A 21,339-nucleotide genomic window follows, 5' to 3' on the forward strand; every position below is an offset into this window, starting at 1 on the left:
TTTCTTTTTTTTTTGTCTCTCAACTTTTTACCTCAACAATTTTTTCTTTTTTGCTTACTTTTTTTTGGCTTTTTACCTTTTTATGTTTTAATTTTTACCATATTTGCTTTTCCACAGTAACAGGCGAAAAAACAAAAAGGCAAAAAACCTTTTTGTTTTTTCGCTTGTTTCTTTCATTTTGTTTGGCTTGTTTTTTTCTAATTTCCTAATTTTCTTTTTACTTTTTTGTCTTGCATCTTTCTATCTTTTCTCCGTTTTTTAACCTTTTGATTTTTTTTTTTGCTTTCTAACGTTTGGCTATTTCCTGTTTTCTTTTGGCTCCTTAGCCTTTTTACAATCATGCTTTTTTTTAATTCGCCTTTTTACCTTCTTGTTTTGCTGGACTTTTTTTATCTTCAGACCTTTAGGGCTCTTAGATTTCTCGATTATCTGCTCTTTATTTTAGCTATATTATTAAAAATATTTGCTATTTGGGTTTCAATTTTTACTTTGTTTTTTTTTTTTGCTATCTTTTTCTTGTTTTACCTTTTTTGCTGTTTGGGTTTTTACATCTTTTTAACTTTTTACCCTTTTGTGTCCTGTTTTCCTTTCCTAATTTTTATCATATAGTTTTTCACACTTATTTTTTGCCTTATTTACCTCGTTCCCATTTTTACCTCTGACTTTAAACCATTTAGGTTTCTTGGTATTGGCTATTTTGCCATTTTACCTTCATACTTCTTTGTTTTTTTTTGTCTTTTAGCCTTTATAGCCTCTGCTGCTTTTGTTACCATTATTGCTTTTTTATTTATTTTAATTCTTCTCGCATTCTGTGTAGTTTTTCCCATTTACTTATGCCTTTTGTGTCTATTTGCTCTACTTCCTCTGTATTTCAACGTTATATTTTGTATATTCTTTTTATTATTTACACCTCTTTTTGCTATGTGTTTACATTTTTTATTTAATTTTTGTCACATACGTTTTGTTTTAATTATTTTTTTATGTAACGTAATTATGTTTGTCGATTTGCATTTTTTGAAAATTTATTCATTTTCCATAATAAATATTTATTAATTTGAATTCCTGTAAATAGATATGAAATAATAGGATTGAATAGAATTGATTTTGTTCTTTTTACGTTTTTTAAAATTTTTTTTTGTTTTTTTTTTTAATTTTGTTTTGTTTTATTTTTTGTTTTTTTTTTAATTTATTTTTTTATAATAATTTTTTTGTTTTTATTCTTTTTTCTATAATAAAAGTTGTAATTTTTTTTTTGAATATTGTTAATATTTTATCTTATTTTTGTGTCATGCTTTTTACTTTTCTCTTTTTGAATGCTGCCTCTCGTTGTTTTTTCCTTTTGCTATCTCTTTTCGTTTTTTTGCCTCATAAACTCGATATTTTGCCCTTTATTTGTTTCTTATTGCTTTTAACCTTTTTGTTTTTTTTTTACCTTTATTCTGTTTCCATTGCCATTATGCTATTATTAATTTTTTCTGCCTTGACTTCTACCATTAAGGCCAAAATGGTTGTTAGGTTTTTTGCTTTTTCACTGAAATTGTCACTCATACGCGTCTCATTTGAAGCATAATAATTATTTGATTTAGCTCAGCAAGTTTTTTTGACCAAAAGCTATTATTTATATTTTTTCAAGATATTATTTCAGCTTGCACTACACTTAAAATTGATTTGATCTTATTTATTGTTGTTATTTTTTTTGTTTTTTGTCGTTATTTTGTTCTGTTTATTTTCATTACTTTATTATTAAGAACTCGCTTAATTTAAAAATGTATACCTTTATTAACTTTTTTACATTTTTTATTTGGTACACTTTCTTTTTTTCACACTTTTAATCCAGTGTTCATCATTTTTTCAAGCAATTGAAAAAAAAATCAAACATTTTCAAGGTTATTTTGAGTATGTATTCCTTTTTTGTTGTCGATTTGGAACTGTTTCAATGCTTAAATAAATTTTTGTCAACTGCATTTTGTTTTCATTACTGTTTTTTTATAACATAATTATCTTTATTATTCTGCATTTTTTGAAAATTTATTCATTTTCCATAATAATTGTGAATAATTTTTAAAATTCCTGTGAATAGTTTTTTTTAATGAGACCGACTAGACTTCGATTTTTTTTTATATTTTTTTATTTATTTATTTTATTTTTCACTTTTCAATTTTTTAAAATTTAAAGTTTTACTTGTTTTGTTTTTTTATATATTTTTTTTATTTTTTTAAATTTTCTTCGGTCCTTGTTCTTTATTTTGTAAAAGAAAGTTTTAATTATTCTTTTTTCTTTTGGATTCTTGAATATTGTTACTCTTCAATATCTTTGTTTTTATTTTATTTTTTTTTGAAATTTTCTCCATTTTCCATTTTATTTGTGAATAATTTTCATACTTACTTTAAATATGTTATTTATAATAGGATTGACTAGAACTCCTTTTTCATTTTTCATATTTATATTTAATTTTAATTGTATTTGTTTTTTATATTTAATTGTGTTTGTTTCTGTTTTTTAAATTTTTGTTTCTTTTTTTTTGTTTTTTTTATTTCCTAAATATTTTCAATATTTTAGTGTAATAATAATTCATTGTACACAATTTTGCTTCTTTTAATTCTCTTTTTTTATTTTTTTTTGCATTCTGATTTTTCTATTCTTTTCCTAATTTTATAATTTTCAGCATATTTTTCAATTCATATTTGATAATTGATTGTTGTTTTGCATTTATTTGTTATTTTTCCTCTTGTGATTATCTCAATTCGTTTCCAAATAATTGTGTAAGCAAAGTGTAATTTTTGGTTACGTTTACTAAAGTGCGTCAAATATTCTTAAAACTTCTTTGATCTTCTGTTCATTTTTAACGGCTTTTCAAATATATTTCTCCATGTCAATTCATTAACCATGATTATTGTTCTTCATTTTATTTTTTATGTTCTGTAATTGTTTACTTTAAAATTGCTTTAGTAACTGAGAAAATATTGATCGTATCTTGATGCTGTTAAAGCGCCGTTTTGATATTAATAAAATACATAAATATCTTGAATTGAATCAATTACAGTCACGTTTATTGTTTTTTTTATTTACACTTTTAATTTGAACAATATTTGAAAAAAATTAATATTGATTTTTGTTTGTCTTTTTAGGCGCAGATATGTTAATTATTAACTGTTGTTACGTTTATTTTTGTTTTTTTTTTATTCATCATATTTTTATATTTATAATTGGTTTGATTGGGATTCCTAAAGATTTTGTGATTCACTTTCTATTTTTACATATTTTTGTTTTCAATTTTACTCATTTTATTTGTTATTTTTCATAATTTAGCTCATTCACTTTCTCTATTGCTTAATAAGCTTAACCCTCTAGTGCCCAGTGCCGGCTTTAGACGGGCTTTAGTCAACCCTCTACAAACAAAAAATACTTAATAAATGTTTATAAAGATTCATAGTGATTTTACCAAAGTCCGTCTAAAAGATAACTTAGGCACTAGAGCAGTGGTTCCCAACCTTTCTGGCTCCGCGGCCCCCTCTGCAAAGTACAGAGAGCTTCGCGGCCCCCCTAAAATAATTTTAGATACAAGTTTTGCAGTACGAGGCTCCGTTTTTCAGTCTCAAATCATTCTGCAAGTCCAATTTGTTTCACGTCTTGATCCTGATACGCCGCAGAGTTGAAAATCCGCTTTCACAAAGATATCTAGAAAGAAAGCTCAACTACCAGTTAAATTTGCCAAGAGCTTCGCGGCCCCCCTGGATGAGCCTCGCGGACTCCCGGTTGGGAACCACTGCACTAGAGAGTTAATTAATTTCCTTATTTTATAATTATACTTTCCGAAGGTTTTGACTGTTTGGTATTTTTCGAATTAGGTCCTAAAGTTTCAAACGGTTTTCTGATTTTTATATATCAGCTGAAAGAGTGCAATTTTCTGAGCAAAACGTGATTTTTAAAAAAATGTATATCGAAGGAAACTTTGATTTTTAAATGAAGAGTAAAAAACTGCTCGAAATGCCTTAAATGACAGTTCTCCCATACACCGTACATAAGAGAAACTTCAACTAAGACCTTTCGAGCTGTTTTTTACTCTTCATTTAAAAATCGAAGGAAAACAATAAATATTTTTTTAAAATCACGTTTTGCTCGGAAAAAGCGGCTTTTTCGAATGATGTATCAAAACTGGTATAGCTTTACTGCCGCTCATGGCAAGTCCGTCCCAATTGCATTTTTATCAATTTTGAGTTTGTTTATGAAATCAATTCCTTTTTATATCTACTTTCGATAAAACAAATATTTTTGAATACTTCGTTCTGAGGAACTATGAAAAAAATAGCAAGTCGGTTTGTCCCATAGCAAAAGTGATCGCAAGTCGGTCCCATTGAAAAAATTTTCGCAATTCAACCCCACAGTCAATAATGGTTATGAAAAATATGATATTTACCACAACTTATGGTCTTCAGGTTTAGAACTGGATGTACCAAGTGATATTCAATAGGAGGTTTGATTGAATTTTACGCGTTCTACATCGTGTGGCTCTAACTGCTAGTACAATGTTTTCTTCAAGACAAAGTTTCCACCAGTAATTTCTTTTAGCTGTTTGTTGACAGTGATCGCTTTAGGTGTGTCACTGTATTGTTAGTTAAAGTATTCTTTAGTAAATTCTACTTTTCGTATTTTATCCGTATTTTATGTAAAGACGTGGGTAAGAATTGTTAAATTATTGTCGTGAATTTCGTTTTGGAGAATTTGTCAGTCATATCAAATACTTCGGTACGCTACTTAGCTGTTTTTTAATGGAGCAAACATTTTCCTAAGCTATAGGTGTTCTTTCATATTTGCTTCCACTGCTACGTGGAAGCTGTCCGCCGTCACGAACGTGTGACTGCTTTCAGGGAAATTTAGAACAAGTTCCTACACCTAAACTGATTCTGAATTTATCAGTAGTAGGTATCAAATGTAAAAACAATATCTAATTTTATTTTGAGCGGCGCAGTTGGTACATTGTGCTTCTCACAAAAACATGTTTAATGAAGCACGAGAGAAGGTCGTTTATTAATTGACCAGCGATGGATTCATTCCAAACGCACGCTCTAGCACCACCATCGATTTGCAGTAGTTTGTTTTTCATCACCGGTCGTAGCTGGCTATGGGACTGACTTGCTATCATTCTGGCTACGTACCGTAAAAGTAATCGCAAGTGAGTCCCAGCTTATGATTTTCAACAAATTTTAATCAAATTTCGGTGTTAATGCAAGTTTTATGATGCAAAAGTGTTAGATTGTCATTTCAGTACTCAATTCTGTTGATGGTCTTGATTGAAAAAGCATTTGAGTGCAAAATTTCACCTAAAGTGTTACGATTTTTAATTGCTGTTTTCACATCAGCACCAAAACGCAAATGGGACGGACATGCTATGAGCGGCAGTTTAGGACTCAATTATTTCTCAGCTTTATATTTTCCATCTGTTTTTTGTTATTTTTTTTTTAAATTTGATTAACTTTTTTCGTCTATTTTTGTTCAATATTTAACCCTTCTTTCTTCATTCGTTTTTCGGCATTTTAATCATATTGTCTATGTCTATTCTTCTTCATTATTTTCTATTTATTTGCGATAAAATTCAAATACCTTTTAAACAAGCTTGTATTAAAATTGGGGTTGCAAATTTTCACTGTCAGCAATAGATTTTCAGCGGAATTGAAAACTGAAGATCGATTTTTTATATTACCACAATGTTCGTGGATACATTTGACCAGAGCTCAATACACCACCAAAACGGTGGGTCATGAAGGGGTCTGACTTTACCAGAAGCTGACTCACAGCGGAAGACATTAGAAAACATACAGTACCATCCGAACCACCGGTGATAAATTAACGATTTATACAGAAAGGATACAGCATAGTTAAACTAATGGTAATCTTTTTCTTTTTCCTAAAGCACCGTTGGATCAAAGTTCTTCAACTTTACCGCCAACTCGATCAAAGGGTCCTCTTGGAGAAGTGGTTTTTGTTTAATTGCACTGCTACCGACTCTTGTCACAAAGAAATGTCATTCTACTAAACCCTTCGATCAGCGAGTGCATCATATCGGAGTGAGTTAGAAGAGCGTGTGAGTGCAACAAAAAAAAAGTCACCAAAATAGAAGAGCGAAAGAGTTCCACCCAACTCTGCTTACCCTTTGCTGTAAAACATTTAATTTCACATCGGCCACTATCGGGGACAGAGGAAGTGAGGACAGGGTACTTGCAGAGCCCGGTGAAGTCGGTGCGGATGCCGATGACGACGATGAGGACGAGAGCCGGCCCGTCGGTGTCGGTGACGTTAGCGAGGAGGAAATGGCGTGATAAAACGACGACGATTGTCGGCCAGCCACTCGGCTACTGGCCGAGGAGGAAGATGTGGAAGAAGATCGACTTACATTTTGGATGGTGGAGGCGACGACGGCTGGCGGTGGTGCTGCGACGACAGCGGCTGCTCCCCCAAGGGCACCAACCGAATGGTGACCGTGAGCCGGAAGACCAGCGGCTAGTGCGGCAGCAGCAGCAGCGGCCGCGGCGGCAGCTGCTGATGAGGACGATGATGACGGTGGCGAGGACGAAGAGGATGGTGACTGGAGGGAGTTACTGTTGGGAGATGGAAGGCTGAGATTACTGTGCGAGTCCAGATCGAAGCTGCTGAGGGCCTGGAACTGATGAGCGGATTGGTAGCTAGGCGGGTTCTCCTGATGCTGGTGCGGTTGCATATATTTGTGCGTGTTATTGTTGTTGAAATTTGTGTTGTAACTGCGGGAGAGGAGTAAATGTTCGGGATACTGGTCCAAACCGTCGTGGCCATCCACTTGTTGCAGAGAGGTCGAAACGGAGTCTGGCGTGAGCGACGGTGTGGAGGTAAGCTCTAGATCGTTACAATTGCTGGAATGTTCGTCCGAAGGTAGCCGATTGAGGAAGTGACTCAGGTCGACCGCATCCGTGAGGCTATCGAGCAGAGCGTTGTCACCGGGTGAGGAGAAGGTAAGTGTTGCAGTGAACTGAAGCGGATCTACTCCGACTCCGTTCATGTCAACCATCATGGAATCGTTAACGTCGTAGCTTCCGTACAGATTCGAGAGTGAATCGATTTTCGAATCGTAATCCAGATCAGCCTCGTCTTTGAGTGCGATTCCGTAGGCATTTTGCAACATCGAGTATTGTTTGGAGGGATTACTACTGTTCCCGTTAGCGTCCGTGTAGGCTCCAATGTTAGTGAGATCCTGCGTTGTATCGCAATCCATGTTATTCCAGTTACTGTTTAGGAATCCTCCGTTCGCATTGTACCCGTTGAGGCCAGCGTTGCCACCCTTCAGACTTTCGTAGAACGGCGGTAGAGATCCAGTTGGAGGACTGTTCGGACCGTAGTTGGACCGTCCATCACGTCCTCCCATGCCACCACTCGAACCACCACCACCTCCTACAGCACCGCCACCACCACCGCTAGCTCCTCCTAGGCTTCCTGATCCGGATGAAAAGTTGATGCTTCCACCGCCGCTGTGTCCACTGTGGCCACCACCAGCTTGTCCTCCTCCGCTGGATGACCGGCCATGCCCAGCAGCCGCTTGCATAATCCCATTCAAGTTGCCAAACCGATGAGCGCGAATCCAGAAATGCTTTCGCAGGATAGCCGCCTGTTTGGCCCTTTGCATGCGTTTTTCTTTCTCCTCGTCTTCTTTCGCTCCCTCGCCGCTTCGTTTTGGTATGTGATAATCTATCGGCTGTTCCTGCATCGGTTCCACCTCAGGGGCGCGTACCTTCAAATCGACAGCCCTGGGGCTACTTTCGGGGCTCGGTCGTCGTGGCGAAACGGCCGCCGTTGGAGCCCGCTGAATGACGGAGCATCGCACCGCTGCGTTCGGTGCCGGTGGAGGAGTTGGTACGCGATCTTTTGGTGGAGGAGACCGTGGCTTGATCGACAGCAGCGGTCTCTCCTCGGTTAGCACATTTCGATCGTTTCGAATGGGTGGACCATTGTTACTGTGGGGAGGCGCTTTCTTTTCCAGCAGCGGCGGCTTGTGATGTGGAGTGACGGGTCGGCTGCTGCTGCTCGGCGGGTAATCTTTACGCTCCGCTAGCGTCAGCACGTGTCCCCGATTACCACCAGGGTACGGTGCTGAGTCTCGACCGGGAAAAAAGCGACGCCCGGCTGGGATGCTGATGCTGGTCGTACTGGAAGCAGTTTCCCGCTCATGCTGCTGCTGCTGCTGCTGTTGGTGTTCTTTGGCGATGGTCCGCTGGAGACAGAGCGGAACGGATTGCGGTGAACTTGGTGCCGTCGGAGTTGGACTTCTGATGATGCTGCTGCTGCCGCTGCTGTGGGCGGCTGCTATTTTGGCGGCGGTGGCCGCGAGATTTGTGGATGACGATGACGATGGTGAGGATGAACTCTCTCGGCAGGGCGGGCTGAGGCGATTCTCTTCGCCGAAGATGTCGCGCACTGTAAAATTAGAAAGAAAAAAAAGCGTATTATTACAGTGCGGTGACATCTAATAATAATGGCGGTGACTAGCGGCTATTGAAGGAAGAGGCGTGCAGTAATTGGTTCTGAAAATTCCAATTTGTACGTGATAGAGCATAGCGAACCGATTTGAAGCTGCGGATAGTTTTTTCCGGCGTGTCGTGAGAGTATGAAGAAACAACCACCGACGTGGGATTTTCTTTTTGCGCTGATTCCAACCGCCACTTTTCATTCAAGCGAATAGGAAAGATGAGAAATTAATGCCAAGAATAGAATTATCGTCCGTCGGTTCGGTCATCTGTGCTGTGGTGCGCGCCCCTCTGATGAGGGAGGTGCGCAATTCTTGGTACGCAATTTGGTGGCGGTTTGAGCTGAGGTGAATGATAGCTTTGAAAGTCTAGTCCAGTGCTGGTCCGAGAAGATCTAGCTGAGGGCAATGCTTCAATGATGAGCTATTGTTCTCTTGCTTGCCATCTCCACTGAATGGCCGCGTGCATGTCTAAGTCTCTGAAGTCTGAATAGATTCCAATTTGGTTTGATTATACATGCAGTAGATGCGTGCCTCTTAACTTGTATATCTTGGGACTTCCCTGCCCCTCTAGGCTGGGCGGGTCGAGTGCGGGTCAATTTTTCTCAGAATTGTTTTCGACCTGAGCTGGAGCGAATCGCGATCCTAATCGCGTTCCCACTTAATAGTGATCTGGTTTCTACCCGCCAGCATTACCCTGCAATTAGAGCTAATTCTAATTCTACGACCCCGACACCGAACAACAAACCCCCGTGGGGTGAGACGAAACCGAACGGGACGAACGAGATGATTTGATCGCGCGAACGAGCGAACAATCGGACAGAACTCAGTAGTATAGCAGCAGTTCGTGTAACATTGTAAAGTAAATCAACTCACACACGAATGGCGCGATCGTTACTCGTGTCGCTTCCCTACCCCGAGGAAACGAGAGGATCAGTGTGCGCGCGCGCCCGCTCGCTTAGCGGTTTGCCTTGTGCGTTCCGAGCGCGGTGCTCTGATGCGAACCTTCGGAACCGTCACGTAACCAGCCGCGTCCACAGCCGCGAGTTCCGTTCAGCAGCAACTAACTGGTGTGTTGCTCGAATGGCGCGGGTGCATTTGCTTGCGATGACGGGTTGCATTGTAATGAGATTGAAGCACAGTTAGGCAGCCAGCCAAACGGTAGGTCATTTGTCGCCGGGTTGCAATTTATGTGGAGGTTTAAGCAGAGCGGTAGCCATGTTGTTTACTTTTTTGTTACCATTACTGGAAGATCGATTATTCTCGATGGTAAAGATAGTTTCGGTGAATATTTTACTTTTGATTCATATTGGGAATGATGATTATAAGTTCTTTTGAACAAAAAAGAAGAGAAAAATTGCAATTTTTGTCTAGACTATTTGATAACAAAATGGTAAATAAGAAACAGTCTAAACAGGGGTGGATTGTTTGTAATGATACGTTGTCGCAGTACTCTGCGAATAGCATTTGAGGAAGAGCGGAAAGTTAGTTTATTCAGAAAAAAATGCGTGAGTTGAAAATTTATCATAGCGTTAGAGCTTGAGGTACAAAGAAAATTCAAAAATGTAAAAAATATGTAAAATTTAAAACCATCATGAGCCGTGTAGTGAAACGACGAGTTCCAGCTGCGAACAGGGCCTTCTACGGACTACGTAGCCGACTAAGGTAGTTTATAAACTCACACAAAAATAGCCCCGTATAGGACGCTGATCCTCCCAGTGGTACCTTATACACATTAAACATGGACACTGAAGGTAGCTGATTGACGATAAACGGTCCTTCGGCCAACGAAATAAAGTACAAAGTAAGTAGCAGTCGAGACGAACCGTCCTGCTACCTGTGCTGGAAATGCTTCCAACAAATCGTGGAAAAATAAATAAACTCACACATCACTTAGACAAAAACGAGTGAGTTTACAATACTTTCTAAAGCACCTAAAAAGACTGCCATTATGAACTCAGATTATTGTTGCTCGGAATTCTGATTTGCGTTTCAATGAATAGAAATGTTCTAATAAATGTCTCTAAATTCACAAACAAAATCTCTGCGGGTTTTCTACCCGCGACGTCAACCTTCAATGACACTATGTATGATTATTGCGTTCTGGCTTTACAATTTGCGTCATTATGAGCAGATTTTTTTTCAAGCGCCACTAGGGTAAACTAACCTATAATAGACCCCTTTCCTATAGTGGACCACCCACCAGATGAACTAAAAATTCTGCGAAAACGCGAGAGATTTTCAGGAAAATTCCATCGGGAAACATGTTATCCATCCAATCTGCATCATATACATTTAAAAATTTCGATGGATGTTAAGAGAAATGAAGCTAATCTAATGGGTGGTCCACTATGGGTTAATAAAATAAGGGGGTCCACTATAGGTTAATTTACCCTATATTCACACTTTTTCCTCCTTGTAGGAGACTGAACCACTGCGAGCATTCTTTGATCTATTTTGGTAGTTTACGGGTCCCTTTCCGAAGATACGTTATCTGCGTTGAATTAATACCCGGCATTCGCTGAATAGGTATCTCGATGTTTCGCTTTCGATGCCACAAAGGCGACATTTATCATCATCAAGTTTGCCTAGCTCCTTGAGATGATACTTGCTCGAACAGTGCCCAGTGATTAGACCTGTGAATGTCTTTCAGGTCTTTCTTATTAAGCCTTAGAAGAACGAAGCTTATCTCACGATGGCTTTATGAATTTTTTTGATTGACGTAACTCGCTTGTAATATCCCAGTTTGCTCTGATGGTTACTTTCTCCTATTGACCATTTCCACAAAAAGGTTCTGGACCAACAAAGTTAGTGGATGGCCTTTTGTCAAGTGAGTTATCATTCTTATTTCATCTGATTCCACAGTGACCAGGAACCCAGTATAAATTAACCTGGTTTTTTTAAGCCAGCTTTTGGAGTGATAGGATGCACTCCCACACTAGTTTGGAGTGGCAAAAAGGAGAATTCAGGGCTTTAAGTGCTACCAGACTATCGCAGAAAATACAGATATTTGCCTGACGGTAATTTCTTTCCAGACACCATTCGCGCATTCTATTATCGCGTGTATTCCCGCCTGAAACATTGTTGGCCAATTTAATAATTCCTGACCCGTTCATTTTAGAACCGTAAGTGTAGAAGCAAAGTGAGCCCTCTAGAATTCTGGGCCCCCCTTGTTCCCAATTTTTCTATTCTGTCTCTTGTATTCTGAAGGAAACTTAGAAGTGTGGTTTCTTTTCCACCCAATCCTTTTTGTGTGTTATTAGATTATTTATTAGAAAACCCTCCAGTATTCTTTAGTGCCCTGTTGAGTCTTTTTCTTTTAGATAAGCCTGTCGATTCAGCCTGCGAGCACTTTTTTCCGCTTCTAGTTGAACCACCTGATGAAGTCGAAGAAGGCAAAGTATTGCATATAAGTAGGGAAGTTGCGATACCATCGATACTTAAACAAAATCGATCCTTCAACCTCCGATACTTCAATATTCGGTATCGATGTTTTACCAGCGATACTTCATCAATATCGATACACACCGCTCAGTATCAAAAATAAATCAAAACAACCTAAGAAGAACGAACGAAACAGAAAATTTGCTGTTTCCTGTGCCATTTTGTTGCATTGCATGCATGCGTGCCATCTCATCAGCGATGCTAATTCAACAGAAATTTCTGTAGATTAACCTACGGGAACGATCCTCTTCTACGGTGATCCGAAGGTCAAATCTACTGAGCCATGCGAGCCGCTTTTTTCGAAAACGAGAGCTTATAAAGGAAAAGCGTTTTTTTCTAGGTTCAGTAAATGAAAATGAACGGTTTACTTGAACTAAACGTTTTCATCTTGAGGAATAAATAATAGAAAGAATTATGATTTTTATAAATAATAAAAAAGAATTATGATTTTTATTTTTAATGAACTGGTATCGCACAACGATACATCTAGGTATCGATACCTTAGCCTCAATACTATCAGAATATCAGTACCTACTCTTGATACAAGTATCGATGTTTAATGGTATCGCAACGTCCCTACATATAAGACTTCTGATGGAGTACTTCTCAAAGCCCTCAAATCTATCCAAAGGCCAACTATTGGATTTTACCAAGCTTTGAGTGTTTAATCAAATAAAAAAACATAATTATCTGAGAAAGGTTGTTAAAAATTATGCTTATTGTATTTGTTTTCAATTTCGACTTCGGTTCTATTTTCTGAATGTAAAAAGGTACTAAAATACACATTTTTTCAAATCTGTTAAATTATTTAGTTGCATAATATTATGCAGAATGGAATAACCTTTAACATTAGAATAACTTAAATTTCAGTTTGAAAAAAATCAAAAACTAACAGCAGTCAATCTTTTCTTGTTTTTTTTTTACGCAAAAAAAAATTAAAAACATTCCAGGCAATGAAATTTGCAATTATCTGCCATTCACAGCACAAAAAAAACTGTGAAGCGATGCAGGGCCGGATTTAGACGCTGGGGGGCCCGGGGCAAATTTTTTGTGAGGCCCTTTTTTTTTAAAACATTTAGAGGTAACGTTCTGAAAAGAGACGAGCAAAAAAAGGTCGCCGGAGGACTAGGGGGGCTTCTTGAATCGGAGGCCCGGGGCATTTGCCCCCTTTGCCCCCCCCCCCCTCCCCACAAATCCGGACCTGAAGCGATGAGAAAATAAATATAAAGAATAAAAAAATAACAGTTCGAGCGCAAACAAATAATCGCAAATATATTTTTTTTTCTGTGAGCAATTTCACGAAAGAAACGGGCAATCATTCTAATTTACTATGTTCAGTTTGGTTGAAATATTGCGCGTACATGGTTCTATTGGCAAAAAATGCCATTTTGTGCTATTTTTTTTGAGTCACGACTCGTTTTTGAAAAACTGTGAAATATGCTATGCAGAAAGGTATCAATGATTACAAATACTTTAAGATCCTTCAGAAAAGTTGTATATAATAATTGTCATTTTAAACATAAATAAACCTCGAAAAAAAAATTTGAGAAAAAAAGTTTAGAACAAAAAGTTAAAATTTTCCAGAAAAAAAAAACAAAATTGAAGCTAGAATGTTTGGTAAACAGTAAATATGTGCTACCAGAAAAAAATATAGACCGTGAGATAAAAATAATTCCTTATAGAAAAAAAAAAACAGAAATATAATTATAAATTGAATATCTCGAAAATCTCACTTTACATGAATCTGATTTTTTTTTACTACGGAAACCACACATGGACAATTCTCGCTGAAACCAGGCCACTTGTGACACGAGGTCTTTGAAATTTTTTTTATTTTAGTTCGATTAAACGCAGTGAAAAATTAATAACTGCACATAAATTTGTTCCATTTGGTGGACCCCTTGTTCGCCAAGGGGTGAACAAATATTAAGAAAAGTGAAAATCGAATATTTTTATCAAATATTTGTCCCAAAACCCTAATCAAACAGCATTTTATAATACAGAAAACATCTAGGGTTTTCATGTGGAGTATTCAAAAGTTTTACCGCCATCTTGGATTCGCCGCAATTTTGAATTTTATCATGAAAACGCGTATTTGAACAGGTTGGCAACCACCGATTTTAATTCTGAGACAACCATTGGAAAGCTGAGAAAAAATCCTACAAGATACATTTAAAAAATCAGGTGTGTCGCGAAAGAAACATGGCCGTCGAGCCAATTTGCTATACCGAGTTTTAACATTTCCAACGCGCGCCGCGCGATCGATATAGCAGCAAGCGCTGCTTGCCACGCAGCGCACACTGTTCAAAAACGCGTTTTAATAATAAAATTCAAAATGGCGGCGAATCCAAGATGGCGGTCAAATCTTTGAATACTTCACATGAAAGCCCTAGATGTTCTCTGTATAATGAAATGCTGTTTGTAGAGGGTTTTGGGACAAATATTTGAAATATAGCTCGATAAAAATATTCGATTTTCACTTTTCTAAAAATTTGTTCACCCCTTGGCGAACAAGGGGTCCACCAAATGGAACAAATTTATGTGCAGTTATTAATTTTTTACTGCGTTCAATCGAACTAAAATAAAAAAAAATCAATTTTCAAAGACCTCGTGTCACTAGTGGCCTGGTTTTAGCGAGAATTGCCCACATAGGGTAACCAAAAATAGTTTACTGAACTTTGATGAATAAAAAAATATTTAAAATTGTCAAAGAAAATTAATTTTTTTTGTTTCATTTTTTTTACAGTTTTTATTCAGTTTGTTGGAAGGGCAAAATTATAATCTACAACTTTGCTGAAGACACTATACAAAGAAATAATTCCAAAAGGGGCCATCCACATTCCACGTGGATAGATTTTCAACGATTTTGACCTCCTCCCTCCCCTTCCGTGGACAATTGCCCATATAATTTAAAAAAATGTATGGACCGTGGAATTTGTTGCACCGAATGCCTATTACACAAAAAAACATTTTCAGTATTTAAACGGATTATTTGATCGGTATAGTGCCTTTGGCAAAGTTGAAGAGAATGATTTTGTCATAGAAAAAAGAAAACGTTATATCAATCAAACCGAACATTCTGGTTTTATTTTTTTTTTTTTTTCTGGAAAATCTCAACATTTTTGTTCTTTATTTTTCCATGATCGGACAGCCATTATTGTTTAGGTAATCTTTTTTATAAAAAATACGATATAAGCTTTGTAAGAGAATCAAGTGTTAATATTTTTATTCAACAAAAATTTTTTTTCGGAGTGTATATTTTTTTAGAAAGACAAACAAACCGTTTTAGCTCTAAAATATTTGTTATCATCAACCTTTTTCTAGATAGCGTTTTACATAACTTCTCAAAAACGAGTCACAATTGAAAAAAAAAATAAAACCGGATCATTTTGAGTGGAATTGCTTAACTACTAGGGTAATCAAGTTTTAAAAAGCCCGCAATATTTTTCGATTGTCATTTTTATTTGGTTTTGCCTATATTGGATAATTTTGTCTTTCAAAAAGGATGTACACTGTACAAAAAAATCGAAAACAATTTTTTTCACAAATTTTTACTTTTTTAAATTTTATTTCTCCGAATTTAGTCAACTAGCGTTCGAAGAAAAAAGTTAAAATTTTAAGAAAGGGTTTTTATAATTATATTTTTGTGTTTTTCTTAAAATTTACTTTTAAATTTTGAGGTTAGTTTCTTTGGAAAAACAATTTCTGTCTATAAGTTTACCTTTATACCACATTATACCAATCAAAAATACCGTTCTAGTTCAATTTTTTTTTTAATTTCAACGTTTTTCCTTCTTATACCTCCGTGTTCAGACAACCATCAATGATTAACTAACCTTTCGTAGTTCGTCACACCGATTAAACAAACCGTTCTGGCTCCAAAATATTGGTAATCATTAATATCGTTTTTTCATGAACCCGCTAAACAAATGATTCGTGAAAAAAAACTAATAGCACACAACAACATCTTTAGCCCATAGGAACATCTGTGCGAAGTTTCAACCTAATTGGCAGCATCTCCATTGAGAGTAAGGGAAATGCTTCTATTATTATTCGTGCCAGAGTATGCTTTTCACCCTTTCGTTGAAAACTTACTGCTCCATGTCTCATTCCTTTTACCAATATTATCCACCTACTATAATTCCCTGAACAATAACAACTTATTCCCCATTTTCAAAGCTGCAAAAACGTGATCGGTATCATTTTGACCCAAGAATATTGATTTTATAGTCGGAGTATCGTCTATTAGTTGTTCCATTAATTAATCTCTATTTTATAGAAGTTACAATTTTGTGATTATTCAACCTAAAAAAAGTGAGAACAGACTTTAGCTTTTCTTCTTTTTTGTATATCAAAAAGCGTTATGATTCGTAAAAAAATGGAATTGGGCAACCAGAGCAGAACTGAGTAGTCGATATTTGAGTGCAAGTTTTCGAATGCAAAACACAGCACGAAGGACATATGCCTATTTTTGGATTGAATGATGTTTGACTATTGACTATTTGACTATTGGCTAGTATAGATACACAATTGGATTTGTCAGATATTGGCGGATTTTGTAGATATCTGTTTGTAAATTAGGACATATTTAAAAAAAAACTCCAATGGCTGCAGGAATTTAAGAAATAAAAATAAGACTTCTTCGGTAAAATTGTGTGTTTTGTTACCGCAAACAATATTGTAGAACATTTAAAATTTGTAGAAAATCACTATTAAAAGTTATTTGGATTTTCATATACAAAATGAGGAATTAAAATTCGTTTCTTACTTTGAAGTGGATTCATTACACAATTAGAGCTTCTATAAAACGGAGAATATTAAATGGAACAACTTTGCTGAAGACACTATGGCACTAGAATCAATTGTTTGGGTCAAAATGAATTCGATCATGTTTTTAAGGTTTTGGTCATAGTTACATACTTTGGCCAGTTATATTGTAAAAGGTACTAATTTTTGTCTAGAGGAAGTTTTCGAGGTTTTGTAGGACTCAACGTGAAGGAAGAGTTAGAACAAAGATGAGACTTATTGTCAGACTCATCAATCACAGAGCTGACTGACTGCAAGGTGGGAAACTTGTCATAGTGAGTATGATTGAAACTCCGACTGAGTACGTGTGGAGCGTATTAGTAAAATTACTCGTACGGGGGTTTCCGTCAAGGATTCACCAGTCGTAACGATTAGACTCTAGCGCAGTTAGAGCTTCCTGTCTGAGCTATATTCAATTGATTCTATAGCAGCAGCAGCTCCGGTTAGTTCCGGAGGCGTCAACACAAACAAACCGCGGAAGGACGTGCACCGAGACACGGAATCCCACGAGTGTCATTAGTTCACAGACGTCGACTTCACGCGACTGCACACAAGCCGAATTCAATAATAAACAACAGCTAAAACGTGGCGATAAGTGGGGCTACGCAGAGATGACTATCAGGAGCAGACAGAGGCGAAGGCGTCGAAAGCTGCGAGTGATGCGGTTTACTGTGGTGTGGCGAAGGCAAACGAGGTGTGCAGCAGCAGCAGCAGTAGGCAGCAGTTCGCACACACGTCGGTCGGTATTGACAATGAAAAACACCCCAAGATCGCGGCACGTATTATTTTTTTTGCAGGGCGACCTTATGCAACACACAGTGCCTTAGAGCTAAGGAACCGATCAACGATCGGCGCGTCTCAGGTTGGGCTCGCTTTTACTATGGTGTGGGCCGTGCGCACCGTTTGTGTATTGGCCTGCACCGCCGGTTGACGGTCACTTCGCGAATCCGCTCTTGCTGTGTGCTGAACGGTTTAAATGTAGGTCGAGAGCCGTCGTGCTGTTTTGCGTGAAAGGAAATGTGTGATTCCTCTCTCGGGATGATGGTCCGTTAAACCTTGGATTGCAATCTACGAAATGGGCTACAGTGAAGTTACGTCACGACGAGAGTCTGTATATGGTGGAGAAGCTCCTAGGACAGCGCATCGAATCGGTACGGTCGCGCTTTGTCATCGGACACGCAGCTCAACTAACAACGCTCGAAGTGTGTTAAGTGACTTGTCGCTGCTCAACACGAGAAAAAAAAAATCGCAAAACGCTTAGAATTTGAAGTGTTGCGTTTAAAACATGCCACGCAAATTTAATACGTTGGGGGGTTCGTCACTCAGCGAGAGTAATGAAGTCTCTTGTTTGAAAGTACCTTATTTAGGTTACCGCACAAGTACCGAAATGGCCGCTTGAAGTAGCAAACCAGAACAAACAATCCAGATGAAAAAGCCCGAGAAAGAGAGCGAGATTCCAACAGTACCAAACACGGTCATAAAACTTAACAGGACAAGAATATCGCATCGCGAAAGAAGAACGCTTTGTGGCTGATAAATGTTCGTACGTTCAATGGAGCGCAAACGGTAGAACTGTGGAGGAACGGAAAAACGGGGAGACTGCAAACAACCATCAACAACATTACTAGCAGCAGCAGCGGCAGCACCAGCAGCGACAGTAACTGGTCCGATCTGGTCTGGATGGAAAGCAGCAAGCAACCAAAAGCATCTTGTCGGTCGGAAACCGGTTTCCTGGTTGCGCTCACAGGGGGCAAGAATCTGATGAGAATAATAAATTTGAAATTTCTTTCCTTGGATTCGAGGCTGTTCGAACTGATGTGCTGTGGCTTTGTGTTCGAAGTGAATTTCCTTGCACTTCGGCTTAACGGAGAGAAACTCTCAATCATTTGCTTCACCATATGCCGCAACTTATTTGAAAATTTAAAAACCAAGCAAAGTTTGAACCACCATGGAGTATAAAATTGGAAGCGCGATGAAAAAAAAATATATATATAAGTGATTCGTCTAATTGCTACTGCAACTGAATTAGATAGAAACGTAGTATATTGCTTACGAACTCGGGAAAGGAACTGGCGATAATAACACTGTGAAATAAGCTATTAACTTGGCATATGGTTCAAAACGGAGCGGGCAGCAACACAAAAAAGAAATAAAATTAACGAAACACTTGTAGCAATTTTACTGGGGAGGGCGAGCCGAAGGGTTGCGAAAGGGGACTTCTTTCCGGTTCACTGGAAACCGACCGACCGAATGACAGACGGACAAACGGATGGACCGAGCTGCTAACGGGCCTAAGGTCAACACCGGAGAGACTTCATCGCCTTTTTGCCTTTCGGTTTCTTGTTTTTATTTTCGCACATGTTTTACATGTGTCAAAAGAAAAGTTCCGTAATTCCGGCCGGCCGTGAACAGCAGCCATCGCCACCGTGGCAGCAACATGTTTCTTGCGTATCCGCATGAAAGAAGGCGCAATTATCCAATTTCCTTCCTCGCCGGGAAACGGTTACGAAATCGACAGCAGGCGCGAAGCAGGGCGCAATGGGTCGCGTTTCGCGAAAAACGGGGTCATTCGAGGAACTGGGGACCTTTGGCGTCGACGAAGTTGAGTCCGTCTCTTTTCGAGTGTGAAAATGCCGTCCAATGTTGGGTGAGGTTAGTGAGAACCTTGGGGTTTAACCGTTTCCAAAGGGAATGCATTTCTTGGAATGAGTCTTGCGATTCCATGTTTCAAAGGTTATATGTAGTTTACGTTTGAGATGTTTTTAAAAGACTTCAGTATATGATGGAAAGAAGAGGACCCAACTGAGAACCTTGCGGATTTCGCGATGGTTTTCTATCATTCCGATGATTTTGTAATGTCAAGTGGATTTAAAATATAGGTTGTATTCAAGGTTTATATTTCAATCTTAATCCTTTTTTTTCTAAGGGGCCGTTCGTGGAAATTTTGAAAGTTACTTATATCCTTGATTCTGTCATAATATTCCTCAACAGAAACAGAAGTAAGTAGAGAGAAATAAAACAAAATAACATCATAAAACATATGACAGCTGGCATCTCTCCGATGCACGAATGTTGTTCTGCCATTTGTTTTGTGTGCGAAAGCCGACGGTTGTTCTACATTTACGAGCGAAAGTCTACTGCGACGCACACTCACGGAACGAAACAAATGAAAGTGTTGACTATAGCTGTACCTAAAAAGTCGTGAAGAGTTAGTTAGCATTGCAAACTGGCAAAGGTCCGTGCGAAACTACAAGCAAAACAACTTAAAATTTAGCACAATATTATTTCTCGAACACAGACATCAAACAACGTTAACTACTGTAAATTTTTTTCAGACTACGGTTATTGATTATCTGTAAAAAATATTGAAGTGACTTTTCATATGGAAAAAAAAATCATAAAATAGCGAAAAAATTCAGCATTCGATAGAACTTTTAAACTCTTGTTGTGAGATGTAAAGTAACTGATCAGTATTAATCTTCGATACAGTGTCAAAGACTGACACTGTGAGCATCCAAATATTGTGTTTTGAAATTCCAAAACATTCCTCGGTTTTTTTTCCATTTTAGAATTTGTTTTTCATTTTGTTGTTCCTCATTTTCCTCAATTTATGACAATTTTTATTAACTTCTTTTAATTCAACAGTACTTTTCGAAACATTTTCAGCATTGCCCTCTTTCGATTTTCCTTATTTCTTGAAATTTTACTTTGAAACCTCATAACTTTTGGAATCGCTGGTCCGGCATCAAATGGGAGGTACTAGTAGGTCATTTCGATAAATCGATAAATTTGCAGCTGTAGTTTGTGTAACTTTTTTTACATGATTGGTTAAAAAGTCTGAGCGAAATGTTCTATTTTAATGAAGAGTAAAACCAGGTATGAAATCCGAAACCTTCGTAAAATTCGAAATCTGTTTCAAAAACCTAGTTAAAAGGCTTTATTTGTAAAACAGTTTGAATAACATCTGCTCAATACTTTTGAAACAGACTGAAGAGCAGAGTAAATTCCACCAGCGAATCAAGATCAACTTCAAGAAATGATGGAAAGCCTTAAAATCATATAATATTCGGAAACCTTAAGTGTAATATCTAAAACCTTCGTAAAACCAGCCGTGTAAATGGAGAAGTCCACGTAATAAATCACGTAAACTCGGAAATCCACGAAAAAATTAAGTAAAAAGAGGCTTTTGTGTGAAAAATCTGAGAAAAAACTTTCGTTACTTAATTTCAAAATAAGTAGAAGTAAATAATACGATTTTTCCTCATGCGCTCGGTAGGGTACCTGGTGGCCTTTTTGAACTTTATTACTCCAAAAAGCGAGGTTAACCTTAACCCAGCCAGCTAAAACTCATAGAACGCTCCTGGTTAGTTAACTTAGCTTAGTTTGACTGACTGCACAATTCAATCATTGCTACTCCGTGATTGATCGGAATCAGTAAAATTGGACAGTAAATCAGTTGAATGCGACCATTCTCAGTGTGCAAGTTTAAGTGACTCAATACTTTAAGGATCGATAACGGCGCCGGCCAAGTCCTTGCAATCAGGTGAAAAGAGGAAAGGGTTGTTTAGAGACCGTATTATAACCTCTGCATCTCCACAAAA

At 37.6% G+C, this 21,339-nt stretch overlaps 2 protein-coding genes across 3 annotated transcripts in view; both read right to left on the reverse strand.

The window, feature by feature from the left end:
* The window catches only part of LOC129718631 (cytosolic carboxypeptidase Nna1), a 331,733-nt gene that overhangs the window by 183,875 nt on the left and 126,519 nt on the right, over window positions 1-21,339 (reverse strand). The gene's annotated exons all lie outside the window — the stretch shown is intronic.
* LOC129718633 (transcriptional regulator ovo) overlaps window positions 1-21,339 on the reverse strand; it is a 68,269-nt gene that overhangs the window by 5,570 nt on the left and 41,360 nt on the right. The window contains exon 2 of one of the 2 annotated variants that reach the window (XM_055669585.1): window positions 6,149-8,439. In XM_055669585.1, coding sequence (XP_055525560.1) covers window positions 6,149-8,439 — 2,291 coding nt within the window. The remainder of the gene's footprint in view (window positions 1-6,148; window positions 8,440-21,339) is intronic. The other variant, XM_055669586.1, reaches the window with a different exon arrangement.

Source organism: Wyeomyia smithii, chromosome 1, assembly GCF_029784165.1.
Source record: "Wyeomyia smithii strain HCP4-BCI-WySm-NY-G18 chromosome 1, ASM2978416v1, whole genome shotgun sequence".
Classification (NCBI taxonomy): Eukaryota; Metazoa; Arthropoda; class Insecta; order Diptera; family Culicidae; genus Wyeomyia; species Wyeomyia smithii.